Raw genomic sequence first — 26,837 nt, forward strand, 5'->3', positions numbered from 1 at the left:
TATGATCTTGCTTCTTGGGGAAATAAATATTTTTTAAGAGAAAGTGATCAACAATTATTCCAAAGTTTTTCCTAATGGCTAGTTTAGCTAAATTCATTGAAGTAACCTTTACATGACTTTTATTACATTACCAACATGTTCTGTTTTCATAGTTTAGTAAGTGCGCACAGGGTCAAAGATAGTAAGAAAATGGAGACTATTGCTTCTGGAGAGTGTAAGAGTATCAGTCTGAAAGATGCTGTAAAAATGAATTGAGTATTTGAAATATACATAGATCTGTTAATTCACTCTGATGGCATGTACTCATTCTGGGACTTTGATATCCTCATCATTCTACCTCTCCTATACTATGCCACACATCACGGTCATTAGATCACCCTATGATGTAGGGTTAATTCCAGCATATCCAAATACCATCAGTATGAATGGTAACTCTGGGCGTGCCATTGAGCGTTCCAGCATCCTTAGTTTAATGATTATTTATCTGGTACATATTTTGCCAACTTAGAACACTCACGAAGTACAAAGCTTAGCACAAAGATCCGTTTCCCCAGTTACCTTTATCATAGCTTTATCCTTGGTGAAGATTAGCCAAATCGAATATGCCATCTCTACTGCTGCTATTGTGAGGGGCTCGGATGCCAATTACCGGTTCCTTAGAATTTGCCCGTAATTGACTAGGTCCCACAATAGGTAACTCTGGAAGTGACAGGCAGCCTCAAGTGTGGTTCTCCCGCCTGTCGATTGGGCCTTGCAGGAAGCCCCGCCTCACCAACTCAGCCAAGGGCGGCAGTTGGTCCGGCGCGGGTGAGTGGCGGGCCTTAGCTCCGCCCCGGCCGTCCGCTGCGCTGCCTGGGTCGGCGCCGTTTCCAGTTGAGAGATGGCGGCCGCCGCAGGTAGATCGCTCCTGCTGCTCCTCTCCTCCCGGGGCGGCGGCGGGGGCGTCGGCGGCTGCGGAGCGCTGACTGCCGGCTGCTTCCCCGGGCTGGGCGTCAGCCGCCACCGGCAGCAGCAGCACCACCGGACGGTGAGCGAGCGCGCCCCGAGGCTCCGGGGAGGGCGGGGCGGCGCTGGCGTGTGGGAGCCGCTGGCGGGCAGGCCGCCGGGGCAGCGGGCGAGTTCCCTCAACTCGCTGCCGCTCCCGAGCTTGCCGGGCACCGAGGAGCCGCCGTGCCCTTCAGGCGCCTGCGGCGGCGACCAGGAAGGGAGGGAGGGCGGAGGAAGCCGAGTGGAGGAGGAGGAGGGGCGATGGCGGGGATGTTCCCGCAGGACCCGGGGCACCAGGGCGGGGAAGGGACTTGAACCCTTCTCTGACTCGCACCCGATCTCGGTCCCTCCCTCTTTTTTTTTTTTTTTTTTAAACAACTCTGCCCCACCGCTCGCGAACTGAGCCCCGTGCAAGTTGTCCCCTTTCCCTCCTCCTCCGGGCGGGTCGGGGTGTCCTGAGTTGCCGCGGCTGCCTGGTGTATGTGTCAGGAGAGTGGCAGTGCCAGCCATGCTTCTGGGAACTGTCTCGGGAGAGCAGCCCAGGACCCCAGCGGGACCGCTCCCTCGTCCTCTCTCGGCCCTTCGGGAACGGGCAAGAAAGGATAATCAAACTTTATCCCCCTCTGTGACTTCCTGCATGTGTGGGCACGGGAAACAGCCCCCTCGCGAAGGATGCTGCATTGCTTCAGGAGGCAAGCTCCATCCTGAGATTCTTAAAGGTCCTCGGTGGTCCTTTTGGAGGGCTGGTTTAGCAGCTTGCTCACGCGTGCCTGAAGAAGGAAGGATGGGCAGCAGGCGGAGGGGACGTGGGTATGGCAAGTTGTTCACAGAGGCAGGGATTTGGTGGTTGAATTAACCAGTTATTGCTGGATTTCATTGGCTGGCAACGAAGGAGAGTTTCTATTTGAACAGCCTTGGGGTGTGTTTGTGAGTGATTGTCATTTCTTTTTTCAGTTACAAGAGATCAACTTGGCGTGGAGTTCTTGACCTAACAAGTCAGTGGGTTCTCTTTGCTTGGACTTTCCCAACCCATTTGTGTTGGTCTTTGGCCAAGTGAGAAAGTGTAGGTTTTGTTTCCTAGAGCTAAGTTGTATAGTGTGCTAATGAGAGAATCACTGCAGACAGCCTGCTAGAAGAAACTAGTACCTTGAGATCTCAGCACGTACATCCACCTGTGTTAACAAATACATCCACCTGTCTTCTTGTGATCACATAGCTCTTGAGAGGAAACTGAACTGGAGGTTTTCAGAGAGGATACCCCAAGACTGATGACAACATAAAATCAAGGGTCTGAAAGAGCTATGGAAAGAACTAATGCTCTGGAAATGCAAGATGATATTGTTATTATTAGTCATACGTATGGATCCTGTCTTCATTCTTGTGAAGAAAATTGTACATTTGGCATGCTGACATATTGCTTTGCTGAAGCTTTTGGGTGAGAGCCGAGCTTTTCCACAGTTCAGTTTAGAATCGCATGTTTCATAGCCTCCGTTTATGTGTTTTGTTTTCCTAAAAACATGAAGCCACCCAAAAATCTGATTGCATTCCCCTCTCCCTCAAACTATTTAAAGACTTCTCAAGTTGTCTTTATCCCTGTATTTTGCTAATACGTCTTTTGACTTTGCACAGTTTGTTTTTAAGGCTATTTGGGTGTGGTATTCATTTAGCATTTTTAAATTTGTGCCTTGTATATTTTTCACTATGCGAATCTGTCAGGCTGTGAGTGCCTTCCTTGTGTGGGTACTTCATGAAAGTGTTCTTCTGTGCTATTCTGGGGTGGGTAAAAGTGATGTGCTGAATTTGTAACTGAAAGCACAGTTAAAGTGAAGTGTTATTTCTGAAGGGCTGAAGTGTTATCATGGGAATGTTGACTTGTAAATGAACTTAGAATTGTATGCTTTTGAAAAAAATTGTGTCTGATGATTTAAAATATGTAAACAGGATTTTTTCTTTTTCTACGATTGCTCTGAAGCCACCCTGTATATAGCTGTCTCCATCTGTTATTCTATGATCCCTCACAAGACTCACTTTGAAAGGTATCTCCTGGAGATTTGTTTAACTCTTGACATTTTATGCCTGAAATTGAGGCCCAGAAAAGGGGAGAAACTTGGCCAGGATTGCCCAGCTAACAGGCAGCAGTTTCAGGACCCACCCCAGATATTCTGGCCCTGTTTTTTTGTTCTTCTCATTATAAGGTGTCATTGCTCCTTCATAATCTTTCTCCTCCTTTATAAAACTGACTATCGTTAGGAAAGTATTGGTGTTTTAAAATCCCATGAATGGGAATGCTCCTGTAAGTGGATGTTGTTTGAGGCCAAATGTATTAGGCAAATATGGGAGCAAACAGCTTGCTCTTGTAAAGGTCCCTGAGAGACACTAAGGTTGAATCTTGCCTAGGAGACATCCTGTGCATGTGCAGCAGATGGCACTCTGCATTGGACGACATCACAAGCCCAGCTTGTGCCACTTTTGTTCTGCTGTAGTAGGTACAGTAAATTAGAGCCAGGGGGACATAACTGGTTATGGTGCTGGTTAATTTTTTTGCTTGAGAGGCATGTGTTCAAAATCTTTTCCAAGTTTACAGAAGGAGTCCAAAACAATACAGTTCAGCTCATTGGCAGATGTGGTTGTGAAGTTATGAAACATAACTTGTCCCCTCCCCACTTTCTTTATTAAAAGATCACTCAACTAAGTAAATAGAAATAAGAATGCAGGGGCTTATTCAATATTTTTAGCACCATCTAGTGTAGTTTTTCATTTTCCATGTGAAGAGCCCGTTACTGCTCCCAGCTTGTGGTTGCAACTTAAGACTGATGTAAAATGTTTGTCGCATGCCTTTCTGTGTGGTTAGTGAAGGTGGTTGCTATTTTCAAGGATGGCTCTTTGAGGGGGAACTGCCTTTCATTGTGAGCTGGGTAATTCCTTTGCTAAATCAAATGGTCCCACCTCTGATTATGAAAGCTTGACCGTTGACATTTCCTAGTGGTCAGTGGCTCTGCTGAATTACTAAATCTCTTGCTTAAGTCTGTCATTGGACTGTTATTGTTTGTGACTGTCCCTCTCACTTTTACACATTATAGTTCTTTAGTGGTCACAACATTTGTGTTTAACCTGATAGTTTTAGCAGAGGTTATATTACCAGACACAGAAGCAAGTTGCAAGTCTTTAATTGGGTTTCCCAGAGACATCCCAGCACAAATATTCCACTGTACTTAAGCCAGTGTTCCGAGTATCTATACTAAATGTTTATGCAGTTCTTGCAGCTGAATTTCGGTCTTAATCACTTCTCTAACCTCTAAGGTCCATTTCAGGTTAGAGACTGTGACCTATGACTCCTCTTTGAATCTCACCTCCTCACTTTACCGATGAGGAGACACACCTAATGGGAACTGAGGGAAGTGACTTATTAGGTTATGTTTGTGGTTAATGACATCTGAGATGTCTTTAAATGGAGGTGGATTCAAGAAGTCCTAGTCAGAATCTTAATTTGTGTGATTCCTGGCTCTTAATCCCTTTCTGTTGTTCTCTTCTGCCTTGTCTAAGTTCTGATAGGACTTATTGTTAGCTAATTTAATTATTAGCAGGACACAGATTGACACTGACTTATCTTGTTACCTAAATATTTCATTTGTGGGTGCCTTATCGTATGGGGTGGGTGGGCAGTATTGCCTTTTTGTCTCTCATAGACTCCAGCGCAGTGCTAGGTATATAGGTGACACTCAGATGAGCATTAATTGAATATGCACCCTTTTGTCTGCTTGCAGGTACGATGAAAAGATGTGCTCATTACCACCCCCCCCCCCCCCCCCCCCCGCCCCGTTTGACTTTTCTAATGGCCTGTTGCCTAGGTAGCCACATTTGGGTAATTGCTTTAACTTTGGTATTGCCAGTACTGTCTTTGATTGTATATTACACTTCTTTATGGTAGACTGATGCACAGAGTTGGTACCTTTCGATGAGTTCTACAGTGATACTTGCTTTCTGCCCAAAGCCCAGCAAAAGTGTGATTAATACCCAGATTATTATGCTTTATGGAACTCTACTCCAAGAGGAAATCTAAATAGAGAATGCAGCGTCAGGAATGGTGTATGTCAAAGAGAACAACAAACTGAACTTCAGTACATCGTTTTTGGTTTTGGGGCTGCCTTGTGTTTGAAATCCAGAGTGGTTATGGTCTTCTGCAATAGCACCTCATTGATACCATTGTCTGCTTTTTTGTTTTTGTTTTTTTAAATGTTTATTACTTATTTTGAGAGAGAGAGGAAGAGAGAGAATCCCAAGCAGACTCCACACTCAGTGCTGAGCCTGACATAGCTCAGTCACATGACTGGGAGATCATTTGACCTGGACCAATATCAAGAGTCAGAGACTTAACTGACTGAGCCACCCAGGTGCCCCGCCCCCATTAATACCATTATCTGAATAACTGCAGAGATGTTGCTTTCATTTCTTTTTTATATCCTAGCTTTGTGTCTCTGTGGGTTTTCTTAAAAAATTCTGGTTTATGTGTGTGCTTAAGGACAAGACTATGGGTGTTTTTTTTTTGTTGTTTTTTGTTTTTTGAGAGAGAGAAAGAGAGAGAGAGAGAGAATGCACACAAATGGGGGAGAGACAGAGGGAGAGAGGAACAGAAGATCTGAAGGGGGCTCTGTGCTGAGACCAGCAAACCCGATGCGGGGCTCGAATTCATGAAGTGCAAGATCATGACCTGAGCCAAAGTCTGACACTCAACCAACTGAGCCATCCAGGCGTCCCAGGACAAGACTACCTTTTAAGATCTTGAGATAGCCACCCAACATAACGGAATCCTCTATTCTTTATTTCACTAATTAATACTGTACCATGGCTCATGGATATTTTAGAATTACTGGAATAACATGTTATTAGGAAAACTAAGATGTTACCATGGAGGACATGTACTAAAAAGAATCATAGACTTCAGAGCTCAAAAAGACCATAGGTTAAGGAAATAATGCAAGAGTGGTGAAATGGTTTTTTCTTTAGTAGCCCAGCAAGTTACTACAGAGCTGAAAATGGTTCCCCCATCTGCTGGCTTTCTCAATCAGTTCTTTTCCTATGAAATTGCAGGACCGTATGTTTCATTTAAAAGACAATTAAGCCGAGGTTCCTTTTAAAAAGTGAATTAGGAGGGGTGCCTGGCTGATTATGTCAGTAGAGCATCTGAGTCTTGATCCCAGGTAGAACATTTGACTCTTGCTTGATTCCAGTTCAAGCCCCCTATTGGGCATGGAGCCTACTTAAAAAAAAAAAAAAATGAATTGGGGAGAGAAAAAAATCAAAAAATGAAAAGTGAATTGAGACCCTTTCTTTCAGTAAGTGCTTAAACTGAAGCCCAGTCCTGAATAATTATTTCCTGATTTAGGTCAAGCTTGATGATATGTGTTAAAAAACCTGTCCTCTGCAGGTTGAACACAAAAAGAGAAACAATCCATTTAATTATTTCACTGCAGTTTGTTAAATGCTTGCAGTGAGACAGCCTGTGTAACATGAAAGTTGACTTCAAGCAAAGTAATTTTAATGAGTTTAGTGAATTATTGACCCATAAACTGTGTATGGGCTTGAATCTTTTATTTTGATCAAAATATAACTTGGTAGATTACACCACCAACTGGGTCTAGTAGCATGCTGAAACTGAACTTTTTCTAATGCAGTTCTGGAAAAAATGGGAAATATGACATTGCATTTTGACATCTCTTGAAAATAAGTGTCCTTTGCAAAGATTCTTTAAGGACATTGACAATATTTATTAATCAAAAGGGGGGTATTTACCTTTTATACCTTGTTACTAAAGTTTTCAGTCTTTACTATTGTCTATTTTATTGTTCGGGGAACACTTGTAAAAATCACCAGAGAATTGCTGAGAATCCATATGTGTATGAGGCCGTCCAGGGGACAGTCTCCCATGTATAGTCTTGAACTGTACTGCCTTATGGATTACAAGATCCTTTAAACTTCTTTTTTGCCTTCACCTTTTTTGTAATACCTATAATAAGTGGTGTTACAGGATGTTTAAGAGTATTAATATCTGCTTTAAACTTTAGAGAAAGTTAACGTGACTGATAATTTGTCAAATAACTGGAGAGGAAATAGGTTAATGTGAACTACCTGACCTGTATGTAGAGGGGTAGATAGAGAAGAAAGCATCTGAGGGCATTGTGTTACCTCATTTAATTCTCACTATAGTCCTGTGAGAGGCATGATTATCCCAGGTTTATAGATGAGGAAATTGAGGATGAGATGGGTTCATTTCTTCCTAAGTGTCATAAACTGTTTCAATGCTAGGGATGCAAAGATGGACTAGACAGATGTTTTGGAGCTGGGATTTATGCGTAGGTCTGGCTGGGTGTCTGTGTAGGGCCCCCTTCCCTTTCATCTTGTCCTTCAGCTGTGTTTCTTTCTCAAGCATCTACTGCAGTTTTCTTCCAAGAGATCTTACCATCTTTCCAGCAACATTTAAGTCTCTTTCTCTACCCTCACCTCCAGGTCTTAGCTAATAAGGGTCTAAGGTATTGCTTCCTTAGGATATTTGTAATTTAGCTAAGGATTCTGGAAAGTCCCACCCATTATTGAGCATTGCTTCTATATCAGACACTTTTATAACTCTTCGGGCAAAATACTACTCCCATTGTAGAGATGAGAAAATGAAGACCTAGTAAGGGTAAGTAACCAGGAGTCATTCAGAAAATATCTGATGAACTGCTGTTTGTAAGATGCTGTGCTGGGAAAGAGTGGTATCTCTGAGGTGGTCCTGAGAGGTCACAGTTTGGCTAGGAGACACCGACGAACAAGGCTGTAAGTGGCTATGCTCCCCGCCGGCCCGGAGGTTCAGTGGGAGCGTTTAGCTGGAGAAGGCTTCACAGGGGAGGCCTCACTTAAGCTGAAATAGGATGAAATATGATGTGTGGGGGACTGGAAGGGTATAGTCCAGTCTAGGCAGCAGCAACATCTGACATGACTGTATGAGGAAGGAAGATGTATTTGAGAAACGGCCAGTAGTTTGTAAGAACTGGAGTGTGAGCAAGAACAGCCAGAGATTAGGCCAGGCAGTAATAGCGATACCACCAATAATTAACATTTATCAAGTGCACCACGTGTCACACATGTCACATAGGTAATCTCACTTAATTCTTGTGGCACCCTATGGGTAGGTGTTGTTGCTACCCTCGTTTTATAGATAGTGAAGCCGAGTTACCTCAGACTGGTTGATTTGCCCAGGATCACAGCTGGTAAGTGACACTCAGCTAGTAAATGACTTACTCAGGATCATGCAGCGGCGACTGGTATTTCTGGCAAGGAAATGCAAGTGGTCTGGCTCCAGAGCCTGTCTCTTAACTACTGTGCTATGGTGAGGGAATCAGACTGTGAAGGGACTTGTGAAGGAGTTGGAATTTTATTATGTAGGTCAGTGGTTTTTTTTAAACTCAACCCACAGTAGAAATACATTTTATATCATGACCCAGAATGTGCATGTGTGCATAAAAGTAGGAAAAGTTTCATGAAACAATATTTTTACTATGTATGAGGCATACATAGTTTCTATGCTATTTTGTTAAAGAAATACTGGTTGGGACCCACTTAAATTGATTCTACAGTTTAAGCCACAGTTTGGAAAAATACTGCTAGTCAATAGGTGAGCATCTGAAGAATTTCAATTAGGTGAATCACATGATCAGGTTTGTGCTTTTTTTGGAAGGTTAGTTACAATGGCAGCAGTGTGAAGGCCGGATTCGAAAGGATGGGACCAGAAAGCCAAGAGGCCAATAAGGGGTATCTTAATGAACCAGGCAAAAGATGCCTGAATAAGGACAGTATCATTGGGGGTAGAGAAAGGGAATAGAGAGAAGGCAGATTTAGGAAGTAGAATTGTTAGAACTTGGTGATTGGACATAGACTATCACTCAGCTAGTACCAGGTAGAAAGGCAGTTCAATTCAAGGGCTGTCTGATGCTATTAATACTCAGGCCCTGAAACTTTATTTCTGGACCTTTTCTGTGTGTTTCTTTTTACAGTCATGTTAAATATACTTCTTTGTTGTCTTTTCTGTGCCTCTTCTTTTGTATATAAAATGTGCTGACCTGGTTTAATGATTTTAAAATGTATGTATCAAATCCAATGCCTACCTTATCCCATGTTCCTGCCTCCCCTTCCCCACACCATCAGAATCTGAAAGATTTGCACACAGTGTGGAAGGAGTTCACAAAGTGTGATGAGCACTCAGCAAGTCTTCTTTGAGAGTGTGTGTTCTGTGTATGACACTCTTCCAAAGCAGAAACTCTTCACGTTACCTTAATTAATTAGAGGAATGTTTTTGAGTAATTTCCTTTGACTTTGTTCTCTTTAACTTTCCAGTTTTGTAATATTTGTTTACCTTTAGGGAATATTGAGCATTGTATGTATGATGGTCTTTTATCTTTAAAACAAACAAATAAAAACCTAGGCATTCCTAGGCATGAAACCTTTTCTTCGTAAAATTTAGCAACCTCCATTCTTACATTAGAAGCGAAGACAGGAGTTGTGCTTCTGCCATCCGTTTCTCAAGAGGAGTATAAAAATAAAAACATGTAATAATCGAGAACAAGTTATATGGAGTGATTCTCTGTATTTTAATTGACTAGGTACCTTACTGAATCGCTTTATTCGGAAAGCACATATTCTTTGGTCTTCTAGGTATTATAATACAGAGGTAAGTATTTATTTGATAACTATGACAAGTTTTTAGACCCGTTACAATATCTGCTTCACCAGAAGAGACTGTATTTGTCACGTTGTTGGTGAGCCTTTGGAAAACTATGGGACTAAAGGATTGCTATACCATCATAGAATTTTTAATTAGTTTTCTGAGATAGTTAAATAAGAGATGGAAATGGTGTGTGTGTGTGTGTGTGTGTGTGTGTGTGTGTGTGTGTGTGTTTCAGTCACCAAAATAAAAGTACTTGAAGAGAATTAGGTGCCATGTGATACAATAGAGGTAGGAGTGTGGGTTTTGTTCATTTCTCTTCTGTTAACTTGCTGTTTGACCCTGGGCAAGTGACCTCTTTGGTCTTAATGTTTTGGCCAATTAAATAAGGATGCTTGATCAAATGAGCCTAAGGGGCTTTCTAAGACATATGTCACTTTCATATAATACTTTATAAGTAATTTTTATATTTTTCCTTTGGGGAGCTTGTATAAACTCATAAACTCAAGTATAATATATTTGCTTATTCTCACCAGGGTCAAAGGCTTGAAGTGAAGAAAAATCCTTTCCATTTCCTTTTCAGGACAGTTTGTATAATTACTTCTGACATCTTGATGGACAATTTACCCTGCATTCCTCTTAAACAAGTCATTCTGCCTTTAGTCCCATCCTTCTCTTTTGTCTTCTTTTTCCAATCCAAACTGCTGAGGGTGTGGGGGAAGAGGTGAACATGTGGTGGGGAATCCAGAGAGTTGGAGAGACAGGGGAAGGAAAAAAGCAGTTAATGTTGGAATGCTGAGGTAAGACAGACTGTTCTAATAATCTGTTAATTCTGAGTCGTGACCTGCCAGGCTGAAACAGAAAATGTTTCTGTTTTCCTTTGTAATTACACTACAGGAATCCTGAGTGTGGAAACCTCAGGTGATTAGTTGCCCACAGTAGTCTATTCTCCCAAACTCTGTGAGCTGAGCCTAGTGTAGTCAAGAACAGAGACACTCAGCCGGTGTTGGATAAATGAGTCAGTCAGTTGAAAAGTCCAAGAGACCATTGTCTAAATCCTTCAACCCTGTGGATAATGCAGCTGTAGATTCTCTTGTTCTCCATGCCGAGATAATATAGTGATGAGAATCATAGAAATACGAAGAAGAAATTACTTTTCTTTGATTCGGGCAGCAGCAGATCATTTTAAAAGGGTTCACAGATTATGCTGAAACAAGCAGGACTATGGAAAATACTAAGTAAAATACTGTTAGAAAAATATTGTAGTGCTATTGTCTTATAAGTAATTTAAGAAATTGACACATGCGTCTGCCTGGCAAGTATTTGGAGGAAGTAGAGGAGTGGAGGGAAGGGTGAAGGGCTGGGCACTGCAGAAGAGAGCTTGAAAGAAACTATTTGAAAGAGGTGCTGCCAACTCTAGATTCCCTGCATGTATATATTTCCAAAGATGACAGATTTTTGGAGGTGTTTATTTTGGAACTAATCTTCTGTATTTCCATTCTGCCCCCACTGTATCCTGTATCTTGCACTGCCAGAATTCTGCTAGCTGCCATGAAGCAGGGCTGTGGCAAGTGGCCAAGTGTGATAAAACCTATTTTTTTCATTTTAAAACAGAGTATGGATACGAGAATACTTTATGAAGTATTTAAGGATAGATTGAATGGAGTAGGAGAAATAGTAAAAACCTAATGAGAAGATTGAAAGTTTTTTATTTGCGTTTGCTGGAATTTATATTTGTTTGGTAAACGGAAGAATACCAGCTTATGTCTGTCTCTGTCACTTTCTTCTTTCTTGCCCCTCTTTCTCTGACCTTTGGATGCTGGTGTTAGGATAGATAGGAAAAATGGGTTTTCTGATCATGAAGAGGTGGTAGTGATTTTTTAATTTTTAGTTTTTGAGGGAATCCCAAGGATATGCTCTGTGTGAATGTCTCATTACATGTATGCATGTGAGAAATTGTTTTATTTTTTTCGTTTTTGTTTTAAACCCTCCCCTACCATGAATTTTTTTCTTTTTTTATTTCCAGCTCTGACTTAAGTTTCAAAACAAAACGTTATCTAAACATTGTTGAGGTGGTGAAGCAATCGTGGTCTAACATATTACAGAATTTTAGAATGTTCATTTATTAGAAAATTAAACTGCAGTCAGTATTTTCTTTAATTTTTTTTTAATGTTTATTTTTGAGAGAGAGAGAGAGAGAGAAAGAGAGAGAGAGAGAGAGAGAGAGACAGAGCATCAGCAGGGGAGGAGCAGAGAGAGAGGGAGACCTGAAGCAGGCTCCAGGCTCTGAGCTGTCATCACAGAGCACGATGTTGGGCTCAAACTCCTGAACTGTGAGATCAAGACCTGAGCTGAGGTCGGACGTTTAACCAACTGAGCCACCCAGGTGCCCCAGTGTTTTCTTTAATTTTAGTATCTCATTCTGCATTGACATTTGATTCAGAATAAAATCAAGTTCCCAGCTTGGCTAAGTGCCACAAAGTCGGGTGAGCTTTAAATAGGTAACGACTTTCTTTTTAATGATTGCTAGAGGTTTTAGCAGTAAAAAGGGGAAAATGGAAGGAAACTCTAATAGATTTCTTGCCTAAAAAGAGCATTCTTGGTAAGATTAAAAGTAGAGACAAGCTGAGGCCCTGAGTTAAGGATCTGAAAATCCCATCACAGCCAGTATCAGAAAGTAACAGCACTAGTGGAAGAAGACACAGAAGGTCTCTACTGATGAGGGGCTCGCTTGGAAAGGGCATTCCATCACCAGAGGGTTTTTTTTTGGGGGGGGGGGGGCTTCATAAGAAAACTCTATTCTATTCAGTTAAACATAATGGGAAAAGTCATTTGTTTTTAAAGTATGAAGTATGTCATGTCTATAAAAACATGTAGAATATTTATTTCTTTTAGCTTGAAAAATTAAACACGATAACTATGAAAGCTGCCCCAGGTATCTTTCCTCAGTCCTATTTCTTGTCCTCTCTCCCCAAATTGCCATTCTTTCCAATTTAGTATTTACCATTTCCATGCATGTGTTTCTGCTTTTGCTATATCTGTCAACCTTACATATTACTGTAAATATGTTTTAAGCCTTATTTAGAAGATTGTACACTGTATGTAGTTATACGATTTGTTCTTTTTGCTTAAATACTTTGAAGAATCTGTAGTTGATACGTGTAGTTCTGGCTCATTCATTTTTAACTGTTTTGTCATGTTTCATTCTCCATTTCTCATGTTTAACCATTCTCTTGTTGACTGAAAGTCTCTCGAGCTGAATATTTTGGGGGGCTGGGAAAGAGGAATATATTATGTCATTTTAAAAGTTAGACGAGGAATATTTTGACTTTCAAAAAAGCCAGTTTCCTTTTTTGGGTGTGGAATGCCCTCATTTATCATATTCCTGGGAAAACCCTTTGTACTTCCGGAGAGAAGGCAGAGAAGAATAATGTTTCATTACACAGACGAACATGTCTTGTGCAAAGTGCCGAACGGCATCCGCTGTAATACAGCATGCTCATGCGGGATTGAGCTGTTGCAGCTAAAACTTGGTTTGTTCTATGAAAATGCTCAGTTTTTTTTGAAGTGCAGACAAGCTGTAGATGGGAACTTGTTGACATTTATTTATTGTTTCTCTTCTGTGAGTTCCCAAATTTGCAGTTTGGGACTGCTTTATTTGGTAGAAAGGGTATATGCCTTAAATGGTAAAAAGATTGTTCTTGAATTGTGTCATGGTTTTACGGAGTAAAGGAAAAACAAGGTCTAGGAATGGAGGGGTGCTTTTTGTGGTAGACGGTTGATGTGAAATAAAATATTTGTTTTAATAATGAATCTTATATGTGTATTTGCCATTGAGTATTCCTTGTAGTCATTGTTTTAGAAAGGCAATCTCTGATAAATTTTTTTTCTTCCCAATTTCATGCAGTTGTCTTTCATTTGTAACATCTTTGAGAGGCATCTGGGTGGCTCAGTAGGTTAAGAGTCTGACTTCGGTTCAGGTTCGTGAGTTCGAGCCCCGCGTTGAGCTCTGTGCTGATAGCTCAGAGCCTGGAGCCTGCTTCAGATTCTGTGTCTCCCTCTCTCTCTGCTCCCCCGCCCCCCCAATCTCACACTCTGTCTCTCTGTCTCTCAAAAATAAATAAACATTAAAAAACAAAACAAAAAGAAGAACTGTTAACATCTTTGATAATGGTTTGGATAATGTTGCAGAATACATAATACAGAACTCCATTCAGGTTGTCCCTCCAAATGATTTGCTATTGTGCTTTAACCAGAAATGCTGATGCAGCAAGGGAAACACTAATAAATGGGATGCTTTCCAGGGACTGTAGCTAAGGCAAAGCAAACACAAGCCAAAATTGGGAAGAAAATGTGAGGTAGGCACCCACGATGCAGTCTGGCCAGATATGCTATTAACAGTGAATATCCCTTTCTAAATAAATTAATCGAGGCCTGGGCAATTTGAAAAAAAAAATTTTTAACGTTTATTTATTTTTGAGACAGAGAGAGACAAAGCATGAAGGGGGGAGGGTCAGAGAGAGGGAGACACAGAATCTGAAACAGGCTCCAGGCTCTGAGCTGTCAGCACAGAGCCCGACGCGGGGCTCGAACTCACGGACCACGAGATCATGACCTGAGCCAAAGTCAGCCGCCCAACCGACTGAGCCACCCAGGCGCCCCAAGGCCTGGGCAATTTGAATCATCAGACTGTTTGCTAAAAAGGTGACCCAACTTTAAGCATACTGGAATTAGGGAGTAGTGTAAGGATAGTCTTTTGGCTAAAACTTATTTAGAATGAAAACTGAAATTATCTTTGTTTTTTCTTATTGGAGAGATTCTGGTGCCCCAAGAATGATTAATTCGGTTGCCTGTTAGTTTCTGCCATTGTGGTTCTGTGGGGGCAAGGATGCTAAAAGGGCCAGCAAGTAAAAGAAGAGATTATTTAAAAAAAAAATTGAGGGGGGGGGGGCATTGGAATGATTAGATGGAAGGAAGAAAGAGATTATTGAGAATTAAGAATTGAGAATTAACTGATTATGAAGAATGATTTTTGTTTTTTCACTATTGCTGCTTTTCTTATAAGTCACAGTTTTTTATTCACAAATTCCTTTACCCACAAATAGTGTAGGCATTGGGAGAGGAGGTAATGGTATGTGAACAGGCTCTTTTAAAAAATGTTGTCCTGAAAAAAAATGGTTGTTCTTGTTTTTGAATGATCTCTGATAAAATTTGCCAAGAGTCAAGCATTTTGAAACAGAACTCCTAAACCAGAGGGTCGTGTGGCTAGGTAAATGAATTGGATTTTTTGTTTTAGTGCACCAAGAGTTTTGAGTTTTGTGAACTTCTTTCTGAAACTATTGAAAGTTCTGAATGAATCTGGATAACCTCAGACTTCTATTGCCAGGGTCCCTTTCAGCTAAAAAATTTTTTATTCTTATTTAAGAAAAAAAAGAGGGGGACGCCTGTCTGGCTCATTCCTTGGAACATGCAACTCTTGATTTTGTGGTCTTAAGTTCAAGCCTCACCTTGGGTTTAGAGATCACTTTAAAAAAGAAATCTTGGGGCGCCTGGGTGGCTCAGTCGGTTAAGCGTCCGACTTCAGCTCAGGTCACGATCTCACGGTCCGTGAGTTCGAGCCCCATGTCAGGCTCTGGGCTGATGGCTCAGAGCCTGGAGCCTGCTTCTGATTCTGTGTCTCCCTCTCTCTCTGCCCCTCCCCCGTTCATGCTCTGTCTCTCTCTGTCTCAAAAATAAATAAACGTTAAAAAAAAAAATAAAAAAAAAATAAAAAAGAAAAAAGAAATCTTGGGGCGCCTGGGTGGCTTGTGCAAAGCTATCATGACCGACTTTGGCTCAGGTCATGATCTCGTGGTTCAAGCCCCACGTTGGGCTCTGTGCTAAGAGCTCAGCGCCTGGAGCCTGTTTTAGATTCTGTGTCTCCCTCTTTCTCTGCCCCTCCCCTGCTCTTTCTTTCAAAAATAAATAAACGTTAAACAAAATTTATTAAAAAATCTTTAAAAAATTTCTGCTTTTTCTCATTGTTTATTAGGGTTCCATTTTTTAAATGTTAGAAGCATAGAGATGAGTGAAAGAATTTTGCTTCTTTAAAGCAATTTCTAAAAGTATTATTAGTCTATGAATTGTTGCTTCAGATTCTCGAGTTTTACATCTATATGAGCTTACCACGTGGATATCAAAAGATTCAATACTTTCTCAGGAAAAAATGTATATTTGAGAGTTTCTCATAATCTTCTGGATTTATTCTAGGTTCTAGCTAATATTCTTTCAAACTTTCTTTCCTTTGTTGTCATATGCTGAGGTATCCATGTCAGCAGGCTCAGGAGAGCCTTTACCTTTGACATTGACTTTACTTTTTTCTATTCTTTTAGGTCTTTCACTACCATTCCTACAGTGGTTGACAAGATATCGTTTCCACCTCACTCTCCATGTACCATGCCAGTGACATCTTAGCTGCTAGAGTGTGGAGCTGGCCTGTGGGAGTCAAGTAAGTGCCTTTTTTACTATTTGGCATGGTTTTTGCTTACTTTGCAAAGCCATGTAGAGGAACTTCTTAAGATTAGTTTTTAAAAAGGCACTTGCTTGGTCCTTGTGGGCTGGCTCTTTGCTCTAGCCTGCTATTGAATACCCGGTAGCTAACATGGGGCTGAACTTAGCAAGGTGACTGTCACAGGATGGAACATTTTTGTTAGGATAGACCCTAAGGGATGATAGATCTGGTCTTGGCCTAATTATTAGTTAGCCCATTCATGTTGATGTACAACCCCTGTCCCATCCCAGAATGAATCAGAACTTCTGTATTAGATCAAACAGTTAGTCTGGCCTTCTGGAAATTTAACAGGTTATGGATAACCAAGGGTCTGCTGGTCTAAACCAACTGGGTTGCATGGAAACAGAGCAGCTCTCCCAAGAAAGTCAATGACCTTGAAATTTAGCTCTCTATATAGCTTAATTAATTTAGCTTAATATATAGAAAAAGTGATGGTTGGCATCAATGAGGTATGGGTTTCTTTTCTTGCTAAAGTTGCTAAAACCTGGTATTTTACTTTTGCAGGTCACCTTGTAAATTTTGCCTATATAAATTAACACATCCCCTGTTATGTCATAACAACCATGTAAGGGAGAGTGTTTTCCTGCTCTGTCTTAGGTATTGGTGGTGTGACCTGTTCATGCAGGGGACACTTGAACATTCTCAGGTATGTGAAGATCATGATTCATAAACATTTTCTCCCTGCAAACAAAACAGTTTATTTCAGTGTGAACTCATGAAATGGTTTTACAAAATCTATCTTGCCCGTTGATTTTCTGCCCCTGATTCTAGGACAGGGAGTAGCCAACTACAGCCATGACCATCACTTGTTTTTGTGAATAAAGTTTTATTGGAACACACACCCATTCATTTACAAATTGTCTATGGCTGCTTTTGCACTATAGCAACAAAGTTGAGTTGTGACAGAGACCGTATGATTCACAAAGCCTAAGACTATCTGGGTTTTTAAGAAAAAATGTGCCAGTCCCTTCTATAAAAGAAACAGACTTCAGGATATGTTTAGACATAAACTTGTTGGAACCACAGGTGAATTCCAATAGTCTTCTAAAAACAAAGCCAAACCCTGTGTCATAATGCTGTCTAGCAAATAAATATTTGCAATATATATGGTGGTGGGATTAACAAATACAAGGTTAATGGAATGGAAAGCCATGATGGCTGTTCAGCTTGTTTTCTTTTATTCATTATATGCCCCTACTCCTCACCCCCCATGGGACGAAACACTCATTCCATAACGGGATATTATTTTTCTTTCTAGATACTTGATTTTATAGAACAGATAAGGATAAAAGCTTTAACTAGGCTATCTTCCCAGAAGTGATAACTAAAGGACCTCTTTATTCATGGAACAAATATTAAAGTTGAAATGAACTTGAGATCATGGAAATTGAGAATCAGAGAAGTTCGGGGAAATGTTCAAGGGTCACAGAGAAGACAGTGGTGGAACTGAAGCCAGAAGCTAGGTCTCCTGCCTCTTTGCCCAGGGTTCCTTCTACTAGGTCTTAAACCATAGTGGGGCTACTTGTTTTCACTACTAACTGTAAGGCACAGCCTTTTCACTTTATTCCCTCTGAAGTAGAAGCAAAAAGACTCAACGATTTAAACCACAAAGATGTGATTTATTGGAGAATTGATGTTACTTGCAGTTTGGATGCTTTTATTTTCTTGTTTGAAGATTAACTGGGGGGTTGCTTCTTAATGAATCATTAAAAACTTATATATTCAAAAAGTTTAGATTAGTTGGAATAAGAAAGGAAGTCTGAGCCTTGTTCATTATTTTATAGCTGGGAGCAAAACCAAAATCAGCACAGATAGAATGCTTCCCTCATAAATCTATGTGTCTAAGCCCATAGATGGAAAGAGTGTATGTGTGTGTATGTGTGCATGCGTGGGTGTCTGACAGCTCTTAAAATGCATTTGGATTGCATTCTGAGAGGAGTTTAGCAGGTGTATTACAATCTGCAGATTATGTTGCAGAGTTTTAAGTGGATTTTTAAAAATAAATTCTATTTTTAAACAGTTTTGGATTTATAGGAAAATGGCTAAGGATATTACACAGAATTCCCATATACACCCCATCCCCAGTTCCCCTATGGTTAACACGTTACATTAGATTGGTACATTTGTTACAGTTAATAAACCAGTGTTGGTACATACTGAAGTGTGTATTATTCAGATTCCCTTAGTTTTTGCCTAATGATCTTCTTCTGTTCCAGGATTAAATGAAGTTTTGTTCATATGTTCACTGATTTAGAAGGCATTGATATGACCACCTGAAAGTTAGACTAGTTTTGAAGTCCCTTTTATATTCCAGGAGTGCGATTCAATGAGTACAGGCTTAACTGCTGCAGAGTTGTGACATTTATATTCTGTATATGATGGGAAAGTGGCTACTTTACCTTATTGATAGTAATGGCTCTTGAGTTGTTTCTAAATTTTCAGCATCAGCAGTTCCAGAAACAACAAGGCAAACTTGATTACTTCTTTTTTTTTAAATTTTTTTAATGAAAAACATTTTTTTAACGTTTTTGTTTATTTCTGAGAGACAAAGACAGAGCGTGAGCAGGGGAGGGGCAGAGAGAGAGGGAGACACAGAATCCGAAGCAGGCTCCAGGCTCTGAGCTGTCAGCACAGAGCCTGATGTGAGGCTCGAACCCACAATCCGTGAGATCATGACCTGAGCCGAAGCCAGGTCATGACAACGCTTAACCGACTGAGCCACCCAGACACCCCAAACTTGGTTACTTCTAAGTGTTATAGTCACATTCTAAATTGCTGGTGACAATATCCTAAACTAAGTTGCCTTCTTGGGAAGCCATGTGGTTCAACAATCCTACTTAAATATGTTTATCCTCCTGGAAGTCATTTTTGATGTAGTTTTTATCAGCACCTTCTGATGAATCATTAATCATTCAAATTTCCCTATAAAGATCTTAAAGTATTCTTTCCTTTAAAGTTCATTAGTTGTTTTACTAAAGTTGAACACTTGCACGCTCTATGACTCAGCATGTTCACTCCTAGAGTTATACACAACAGAATTGTGTGTGTAAGTTCACCAGAAGACATGGACAAAGATGTTAATAAGCAGGACGAGTTGTGATAGTGCAAGCTGGAATTTTCCAAATGCCCATCAACAGTACAATGGCTAAATAAGTTTCTGGCATAATCACACAATGAATATTAAATACTGATCAGAATGAACAAACATACACATTCAAAATGTGTGAATACAATATACAATAATATGATAATGTGTGAATCTCACAAATATAATGTTGAGTGGAGGAAGCCAGACACTAAAGAGTGCATACTCTGATTGCATTTACATGAATTTCAAAACCAGGTTAAACTATCTGTGGTGTCAGAAGTCAGGAGATTGATTACCCTTGTTGGGGATTGGGGAAAGTGTTTGCAATGGGGCATGAAGGGGCCTTCTGGGGTACTAGTAATGTTCTGGTTTTTGTTTTGGGTACTGGTTATATGGATGTGTTTACTTCATGAAAGTTCACCAAGCTTATATATTTTTCTATATTCATGTTATTCAGAAAAAAGTATACAAAAGTGTTAGCAATTCTGGAAAAAGCACATGCATGCACAAATTCACTGCTAACATTTAAGGGATATATGGAGAACACACTGAACAAATTAGCCTTACATCTTAGAATATATGGTGTCTGAATTAAAGGATTATCAAAGTGGCATTGTGTTATTGGATCTGTTACAGTCCTATTTGTATTATAAGATGAATAATGTAGGTTGAGGTCTTGGGGATGGCTCAGAAAAGACATCTTTTCAGTCTGTATTAAGTACAGTCCCCAAGTCATATATCCATCCTTTCTAACCTTACAGTAAAGACTGGTAAGCCAAGTAGTTGTGACTTGGGTGTATTAGTATGTTTATGCATGGTGAAGTTTCTCCTTCCCACTGGTCAGCGAGTGAGCTTCAGTCTTGTATCTCTGTATACTCTACATGGTCTTTTGGCTTTCACGGCATCACCTCAAACCTAACCAGAATGTAGAGTCCTTTTCCCAAATAGAACCCCCTTTCATGACTTTACTGTTGTTGTTGTTTTTCCTTATTGGTACCTTTGGTTCTTCTAGTTACTTGAGTTAACTTTCCCTTTCTGACCCTTTAAAAAAAATGTGTGAAAACACATAACATAAAATTTACCATCTTAACCGTGTCTTCAGCATACACAGTTCAGTATCCCACCCTTTGCACTTTGTGATCCATTATCACTATCCTTACCCATGTTGAAACTCTTACTGTATATCTAGACTTTTGTCTAAATAGCATCTCAACTTCCAGTGTTTCCTCTGTAAGCGATCCATTCTATATCTGTGTGCCAGATTTATAGTTGTAAAATCTCACCACATTATTCCCCCACATAAAACTTTGCTTGCCACTACCTACAGGGTTTAATGCAGATTCCTCAGTCGGATGTTCGAGGTCTTCCATAATGGAATTCCAGTCTGTCTTTCCATCTTTAATGAGAATGTTGTTTTTAATCACCAGTGACTACTTACTAATTTCCAAGTTGTGTGAAGCACTGTACAGGCATAATTTTACTTAATTCTGTCCTATAAAGTAATTGCCACAGAGGAAATAGAGGCCAGAGGGCTCTAAGTAACATGCTCAAGTAAGTGATGCAGTCAAGAGTTCAACTATAGGTCTCCATACGCCACAGTTGTAATCTCTGTCTCCCAGTGCCCCTGAATGCCTCGAGTAGGCTACTCCTGAACCACCAAGTGCGTTCCCATCTTTACCTAGCTCTTTCGCTTCTCAGATCCATTGCCTGGAAGGCCCTTACTTGTTCCTTTTTCTCTCCCAGTCCCATCCTATCCATTAAGTCCAGTGATTTTTTTCCTCCCCCTCCTTATCCCAGTTTATAGAAAACTCCTTAGGGCTACTATACACTTGGTATTTTCACTGCCTTGAATCTGTTTCTTTTTATATATAGATGCATTTGCTTAAACTTTGTTTTTTAAAGTTTATTTTTATTTTTAATTTTTTTAAATGTTTATTTATTTTGAGAGAGAGAGAGAGACAGGGCATGAGTGGGGTAGGGGCAGAGAGAGAGGGAGGCACAGAATCTGAAGCAGGCTCCAGGCTCCGAGCTGTCAGCACAGGGCCTGATGCGTGGCTCGAACCCACAAACCATGAGATCATGACCTGAGCCAAAGTCTGATGCTTATCTGACTGAGCCACCCAGGCACCCCTTTAAAGCATATTTTTTGAAACAGAGCAAGAGCGAGTGTGTGTGAGCAAGGGGAGGGGTAGAGAGAGAGAGAGAGAGAGAGAGAGGAAAGAGAGAATCTTGAGCAGGCTCTGTGCTGTCAGTGCAAGCTCAATGTGCGGTCCCATCCCATGAACTGTGAGATCATGATCTGAACCAAAATCAAGAGTCGACTGCTTAACTGACTGAGCCACCCAGGAGCCCCTTCGCTTAAATTTTTAGATTGTAACCTCCTTGAGGTTGAGGGCTTGGAGTATAGATTTTTTTGTATCCCTTGCAGTACCTTATGTATAACAGGTGCTCAGTAAACATCTGTGTTGATCATTTGGAATGATAATAGAATCGTTGATAGCTGAAGATATATAATGTGCATCAAAGACTCCTTATTGGTTCTTTGTACTTCTTGAAGCTCTTTATAAATCCAGCTAACAGTCTTAATTCAGAACCAGGAATGACATATTTAGACTAGAGGCAGATATCATTGATTTGTAGGTTGGAAGCTTGGTAACTGTTGCCACATGCTGATTCAAATCAGTGCAGCTCTTCATATTCAGAATTTGACTTCTCATATTCTCACCATTGGTGCTTTGAGTTAGACCACTAGCATATCTCATCTATAGTATGCCAGCAGCCTCCAAATTAGTCTTCTTGCTTTGGCCCTTTTTCTCTGTGATCAGAACTCAGGTAGTGGGAATGATGATACCAGACAGATGACGACCCTTCCAGTAGCTTCTCATCTCACACAGAGCAAAATATAGAGTATTTAAAGTGGCCTATAGGCAGCAATGTGCTGATAAACTGGATCTCCAGAGGGGGGACAGCCACTGATTTGTAACATTTGACTACTTCTGTGGTATAATTACTCTCACTATGGCTGATTCAAAGTTCTGGAATGTATAACAATCTTCTTATCGGCTGGTACCAGCCAGCTCCAGCTCCCCACTGCTGAACGTTCCCTGTCTGACCTCCACCTGCTACGGCTTTCCCCTTGCCCACTCCATTTTTGTGACACTGACCTTAGTGTTCCTCAAACATGCCAGATATCCACCCACCTCACAGGATCTTTGCATTTGCAGTTTTATGACTAGAATGCTCTTTTCCTGAAATACTTGCATGCTTGCTTATTTGTTATCTTTCTCAGGTCTGCTCAGATATCTTCCATGATCTCCCTATACAGGCATACCTTGAAGATACTGTGCGTTCGGTTCCAGACCACTGCAGTAAAGTGAATTGAATGTATTTTTGTTACCCAGTGCGTATAAAGGTTATGTTTACACTTTACTGTGGTCTATTAAGTACGCAATAGCATTGCATCAAAAAAAAGTACATACTTTAATTAAAAAAACTTTATTGCTAAAAAAATGCTAACCATCATCTGAGCTTCCAGTGAGTTGTAATCTTTCTGCTGGTGGAAGGTCTTGCCTCCGTGTTGATGACTGCTGACTGCTCAGGGTGGGGGTTGCTGAAGGTTGGGGTTGTTGTGGCAACTTCTTAAAATGAGACAATAGGGTGAATTTGGCTGCATCAACTGACTCTTCCCTTTATGAACGATTTCTCTGTAGCATCAATGCTGCTTGATATCATCTTACCCACAGTAGAACTTCTTTCAAAACAAGAGTCAATGCTCTCAAATCCTGCTGCTGCTTTATCAACTAAGTATGTAGTATTCTAAATTCTTTGTTGTTGTTTCAGTGATCTTCACAGCATCTTCACTAGAAGTAGATTTCATCTCAAGAAACCACTTTCTTTGCTCATCCATAAGAAGCAATTCCTCATCCTTTCAAATTTTACCATGGGATTGCAGCAGTTCAATCCCATCTTCAGGCTTCACTTCTGATTCTAGTTCTCTTGCTGTTTCCACCACACCTATACTTAGTTCCTCCTTGGAGATCTTGAACCTCTCAAAGTCATCCATGAGAACTGGAATCAACTTCTTCCAAACTCCCATTAATGTTGATATTTTGACCTTTTCCCCCATGAACCCATTAATGTTGATATTTTGACCTTTCCCCCCATGAATCATGAATATTCTTTTTTTTTTTTTTTTAATTTTTTTTAACATTTATTTTTGAGACAGAGAGAGACAGAGCACGAATGGGGGAGGGTCAGAGAGAGAGGGAGACAGAATCTGAAACAGGCTCCATGCTCTGAGCAGTCAGCACAGAGCCGGACGCGGGGCTCGAACTCAACGACTGTGAGATTGTGACCTGAGCCAAAGTCGGACGCTTAACCGACTGAGCCACCCAGGGGCCCCGAATCATGAATATTCTTAATGGCATCTAGAATAGTGAATCCTTTTCAAAAGGTTTTCAATTTACTTTACCCAGATCAATCAGAGGTATCCCTATTTGTGGCAGCTATAGCTTTTGAAAAGTATTTCTTTTTTATTAAATTTTTTTAAATGTTTATTCATTTTTGAGAGATAAAGAGAAGGACAGGGCATGAGTGGGGAAGGGGCATAGAGAGAGGGAGACCTCTTCAGACCTCTTCAGACAGAATCTGAAGCAGATTCCAGGCTCTGAACTGTCAGCATAGAGCCTGACATGGGGCTTGAACCCATGAACTGTGAGATAGTGACCTGAGCTGAAGTTGAATGAGTAATCAACCGAGCCACCCAGGTGTCCCTTGAAAAGTATTTCTTAAATAATAAGATTTGAAAGTCAAAATGACTCCTTGATCCATGGGCTGCAGATTGGATGTTGTGTCAGCAGGCATGAAAACAATGTTGTTGTACATCTCTGTCAGAGCTCTTGGGTGACCAACTGTCAGTGAGCAGTAATATTTTGAAAGGAATGTTTTTTTCTGAGCAGTAGGTGTCACAGTGGGCTTAAAATGTTCAGTAAACTGTTTTAAACAGATGTGCTATCATCCAAGCTTTGCTATTCCATTTATAGAACAAAGGCAGAGTAGATTTAGCATAATTTTTAAGGGCCCAAGGATTTTCAGAATGGTAAATGAGCATTGGCTTCAATTTAAAGTCACCAGCTGCATTAACAAGTCAGCCTGTCCTTTGAAGCTTTGAAGCCAGCCATTGACTCCTCTCTGGCTGTGAACACTGAAGATGACGTCTTCTGACAATAGAAGGCTGTTTTCATCTACACTGAAAATCTGTTATAACCCCCTTCATGAATTATCTTAGCTGGATCTTCTGGAAAACTTGCTGTAGCTTCCACACCAGCACTTACTGCCTCACTTCCTTGTTACGGAGACAGCTTCTTAAATCTCAAGAACCAACCTCTGCTGTCTTCAAATTTCTGCAGCTTCCTCGCCTCTGTCAGCTTCATAGAACTGAAGGGAGTTAGGGCCTTGCTCTGAGTTAGTCTTTGGCTTAAGGGAATGTTGTGGCTGGTTTGATCTTGTATCCAGACCACTTTACCCGTATCAGCAATAAGGCTGCTTCACTTTCTTATCATTCATGTGTTCACTGGTGTAGCACTTTCAATTTCCTTCAAGAACTTTTCCTTTGTGTTCACAACTTGGCTGACTATTCAGCACAAGAAGCTTGGCTTTTGGCCCATCTCGGCTTTTGACATGCCTTCTGCACTAAGCTTAATCATTTCTAGCTTTAGATTTAAAGTGAGAGACTTGTGACTCTTCCTTTCACTTGCATACTTAGAGGCCATTGTAGGGTTGTTAACTGACCTATTTTCAATATTGTATTTCAGGGAATAAGTGGGCTTGAGGAGAGGGACAGAGACAGGGGAATGGCCTGTTAGTGGCTCAGTCGGAACATGACACATTTATCCATTAAGTTCACTGTGGTGCCCCTAAACAATTACAGTAGTAACGTCATATAGCACTGATCACAGATAACATAACAAGTATAATAGTGAAAACATTTGAAATATTGCAAACATTACCAAAATGGGACACAAAGACATGAAGTGAGTAAATGCTGTTGGAAAAGTGGCACCGATTGACTTGGTTGATGCAGGGATCCCACAGATTTTGGATTTGTAAAAAATGCAGTATCTGAAATGCAGTAAAGCAAAGCTCAATAAAATGAAGTATGCCTGTATAAAACTGAAGTCTTCCCCCATCTACTCAACACTCCTTTTCTCCATTACTCTGCTTTATTATTTTTTGTTTTTTAACACTTCCAATATTTCATGTTGATATATACTTGCTCTCCTGTCCTGTCCCCTCCATTAGAGCAGGAACATTTTCTTCACTACAGAATGTTCAGCACCTAAAAGAATGTCTAACACATGCACACATAGTTGTTGGATGAATTAATATGTGCTTCTTTTAAAAGTGCACATTTGAGTGTGTTTCCTCATCTTGGAATATCCTTTGTATAGAAGGATTTTTTAAATTTAATTTCTTAAAAAATTTTTTTTAATGTTTTTATTTTTGAGAGACAGAGAGAGAGAGAGAGAGTGTGCGTGAGCAGGCAAGGGAGAGGCATAGAGAGAGAGGGAGACACAGAATCTGAAGCAGCCTCCAGGTTCTGAGCTGTCAGCACGGAGCCTAACGGGGGGGCTCAAAGTAACGGACTGTGAGATCATGACCTGAGCTGAAGTTGGACACTTAACTGACTGAGGCACCCAGGCGCCCCAAATTTAATTTATTGGTTGTCCTGAGATGATTTCCAATATACACTACAGAGTTTTTATACCTGACTGATGCCTTGCTATAGTGATGCATTGCTGCTATTTCCAGACAGTGTAGCCTGTCTGTGGGTAATGGTCGTATTTCCTTTAGAGCCTGAAAAAGAAGCATTTTGTTTTGGTCGAAATAAAAATATCTGTGAAACTTATAGACAAATCAGTTTAATCCTTGTCACTGGTAATTGCAACTTGAAATTATTGCTCACTTATGCTTCTAATGAGGAACTCAACAATATTTATGGTGAAGTGTGTGTTTGGTAGTGTGTTATTCTCACAGTATCATCTTTGTGAATTTGAGGATCTATGGTAAGTAATGAGAAAACAACCTGCACATTTTATTTGAAGATCAAAATGAGCTTATGAGGACATTTTCCTGTATGAAAACTAAAATTTATAGATCAACTTAGCATACTAGTTTATTGTCATTAAAAAGTGTATGACTTCTTATAAATTAGATGCTGCCTTTCCCACTTGATCTCGGTTACTGCCTCACCACCTGACCCAACCCCTCTGCCTTTTTGTATTTTATTGAGCCCTCCACTTGCCGTAGTCTAGGCATCGACAATTACAATGAAGTAGCAAGATTGAGTTGTAGTTACTGCCAGACTTTTCTTTCTTTCTCTCTTTTTTACATGTAAGTATTTTTACAAATAAAATTGTAATGTAATAACAGTTAAAAACACAGTAGGCAACATTACATTTTCCAAGTTAATCTTTGGGTAGCCACAATAACCCATTTTTGTTTTGGGGTTTGAT

At 40.5% G+C, this 26,837-nt stretch overlaps 2 protein-coding genes across 8 annotated transcripts in view; one reads left to right on the top strand and one right to left on the bottom strand.

Annotated features, from left to right (window-relative positions):
- The window catches only part of MICU1 (mitochondrial calcium uptake 1), a 417,233-nt gene that overhangs the window by 314,592 nt on the left and 75,804 nt on the right, over window positions 1-26,837 (bottom strand). The window lies entirely within an intron of this gene.
- Window positions 821-26,837, top strand: part of MCU (mitochondrial calcium uniporter) — a 203,099-nt gene continuing 177,082 nt past the window's right edge. Inside the window, exons 1-4 of one of the 7 annotated variants that reach the window (XM_049646211.1) lie at window positions 1,047-9,691; window positions 13,593-13,665; window positions 16,057-16,172; window positions 16,740-16,881. In XM_049646211.1, coding sequence (XP_049502168.1) covers window positions 16,114-16,172; window positions 16,740-16,881 — 201 coding nt within the window. In that variant the 5' untranslated portion in view covers window positions 1,047-9,691; window positions 13,593-13,665; window positions 16,057-16,113. The other 6 variants (XM_049646210.1, XM_049646209.1, XM_049646213.1 and 3 more) reach the window with 6 other exon arrangements.

This window comes from Panthera uncia, chromosome D2, assembly GCF_023721935.1.
Source record: "Panthera uncia isolate 11264 chromosome D2, Puncia_PCG_1.0, whole genome shotgun sequence".
NCBI classification, from domain to species: domain Eukaryota; kingdom Metazoa; phylum Chordata; class Mammalia; order Carnivora; family Felidae; genus Panthera; species Panthera uncia.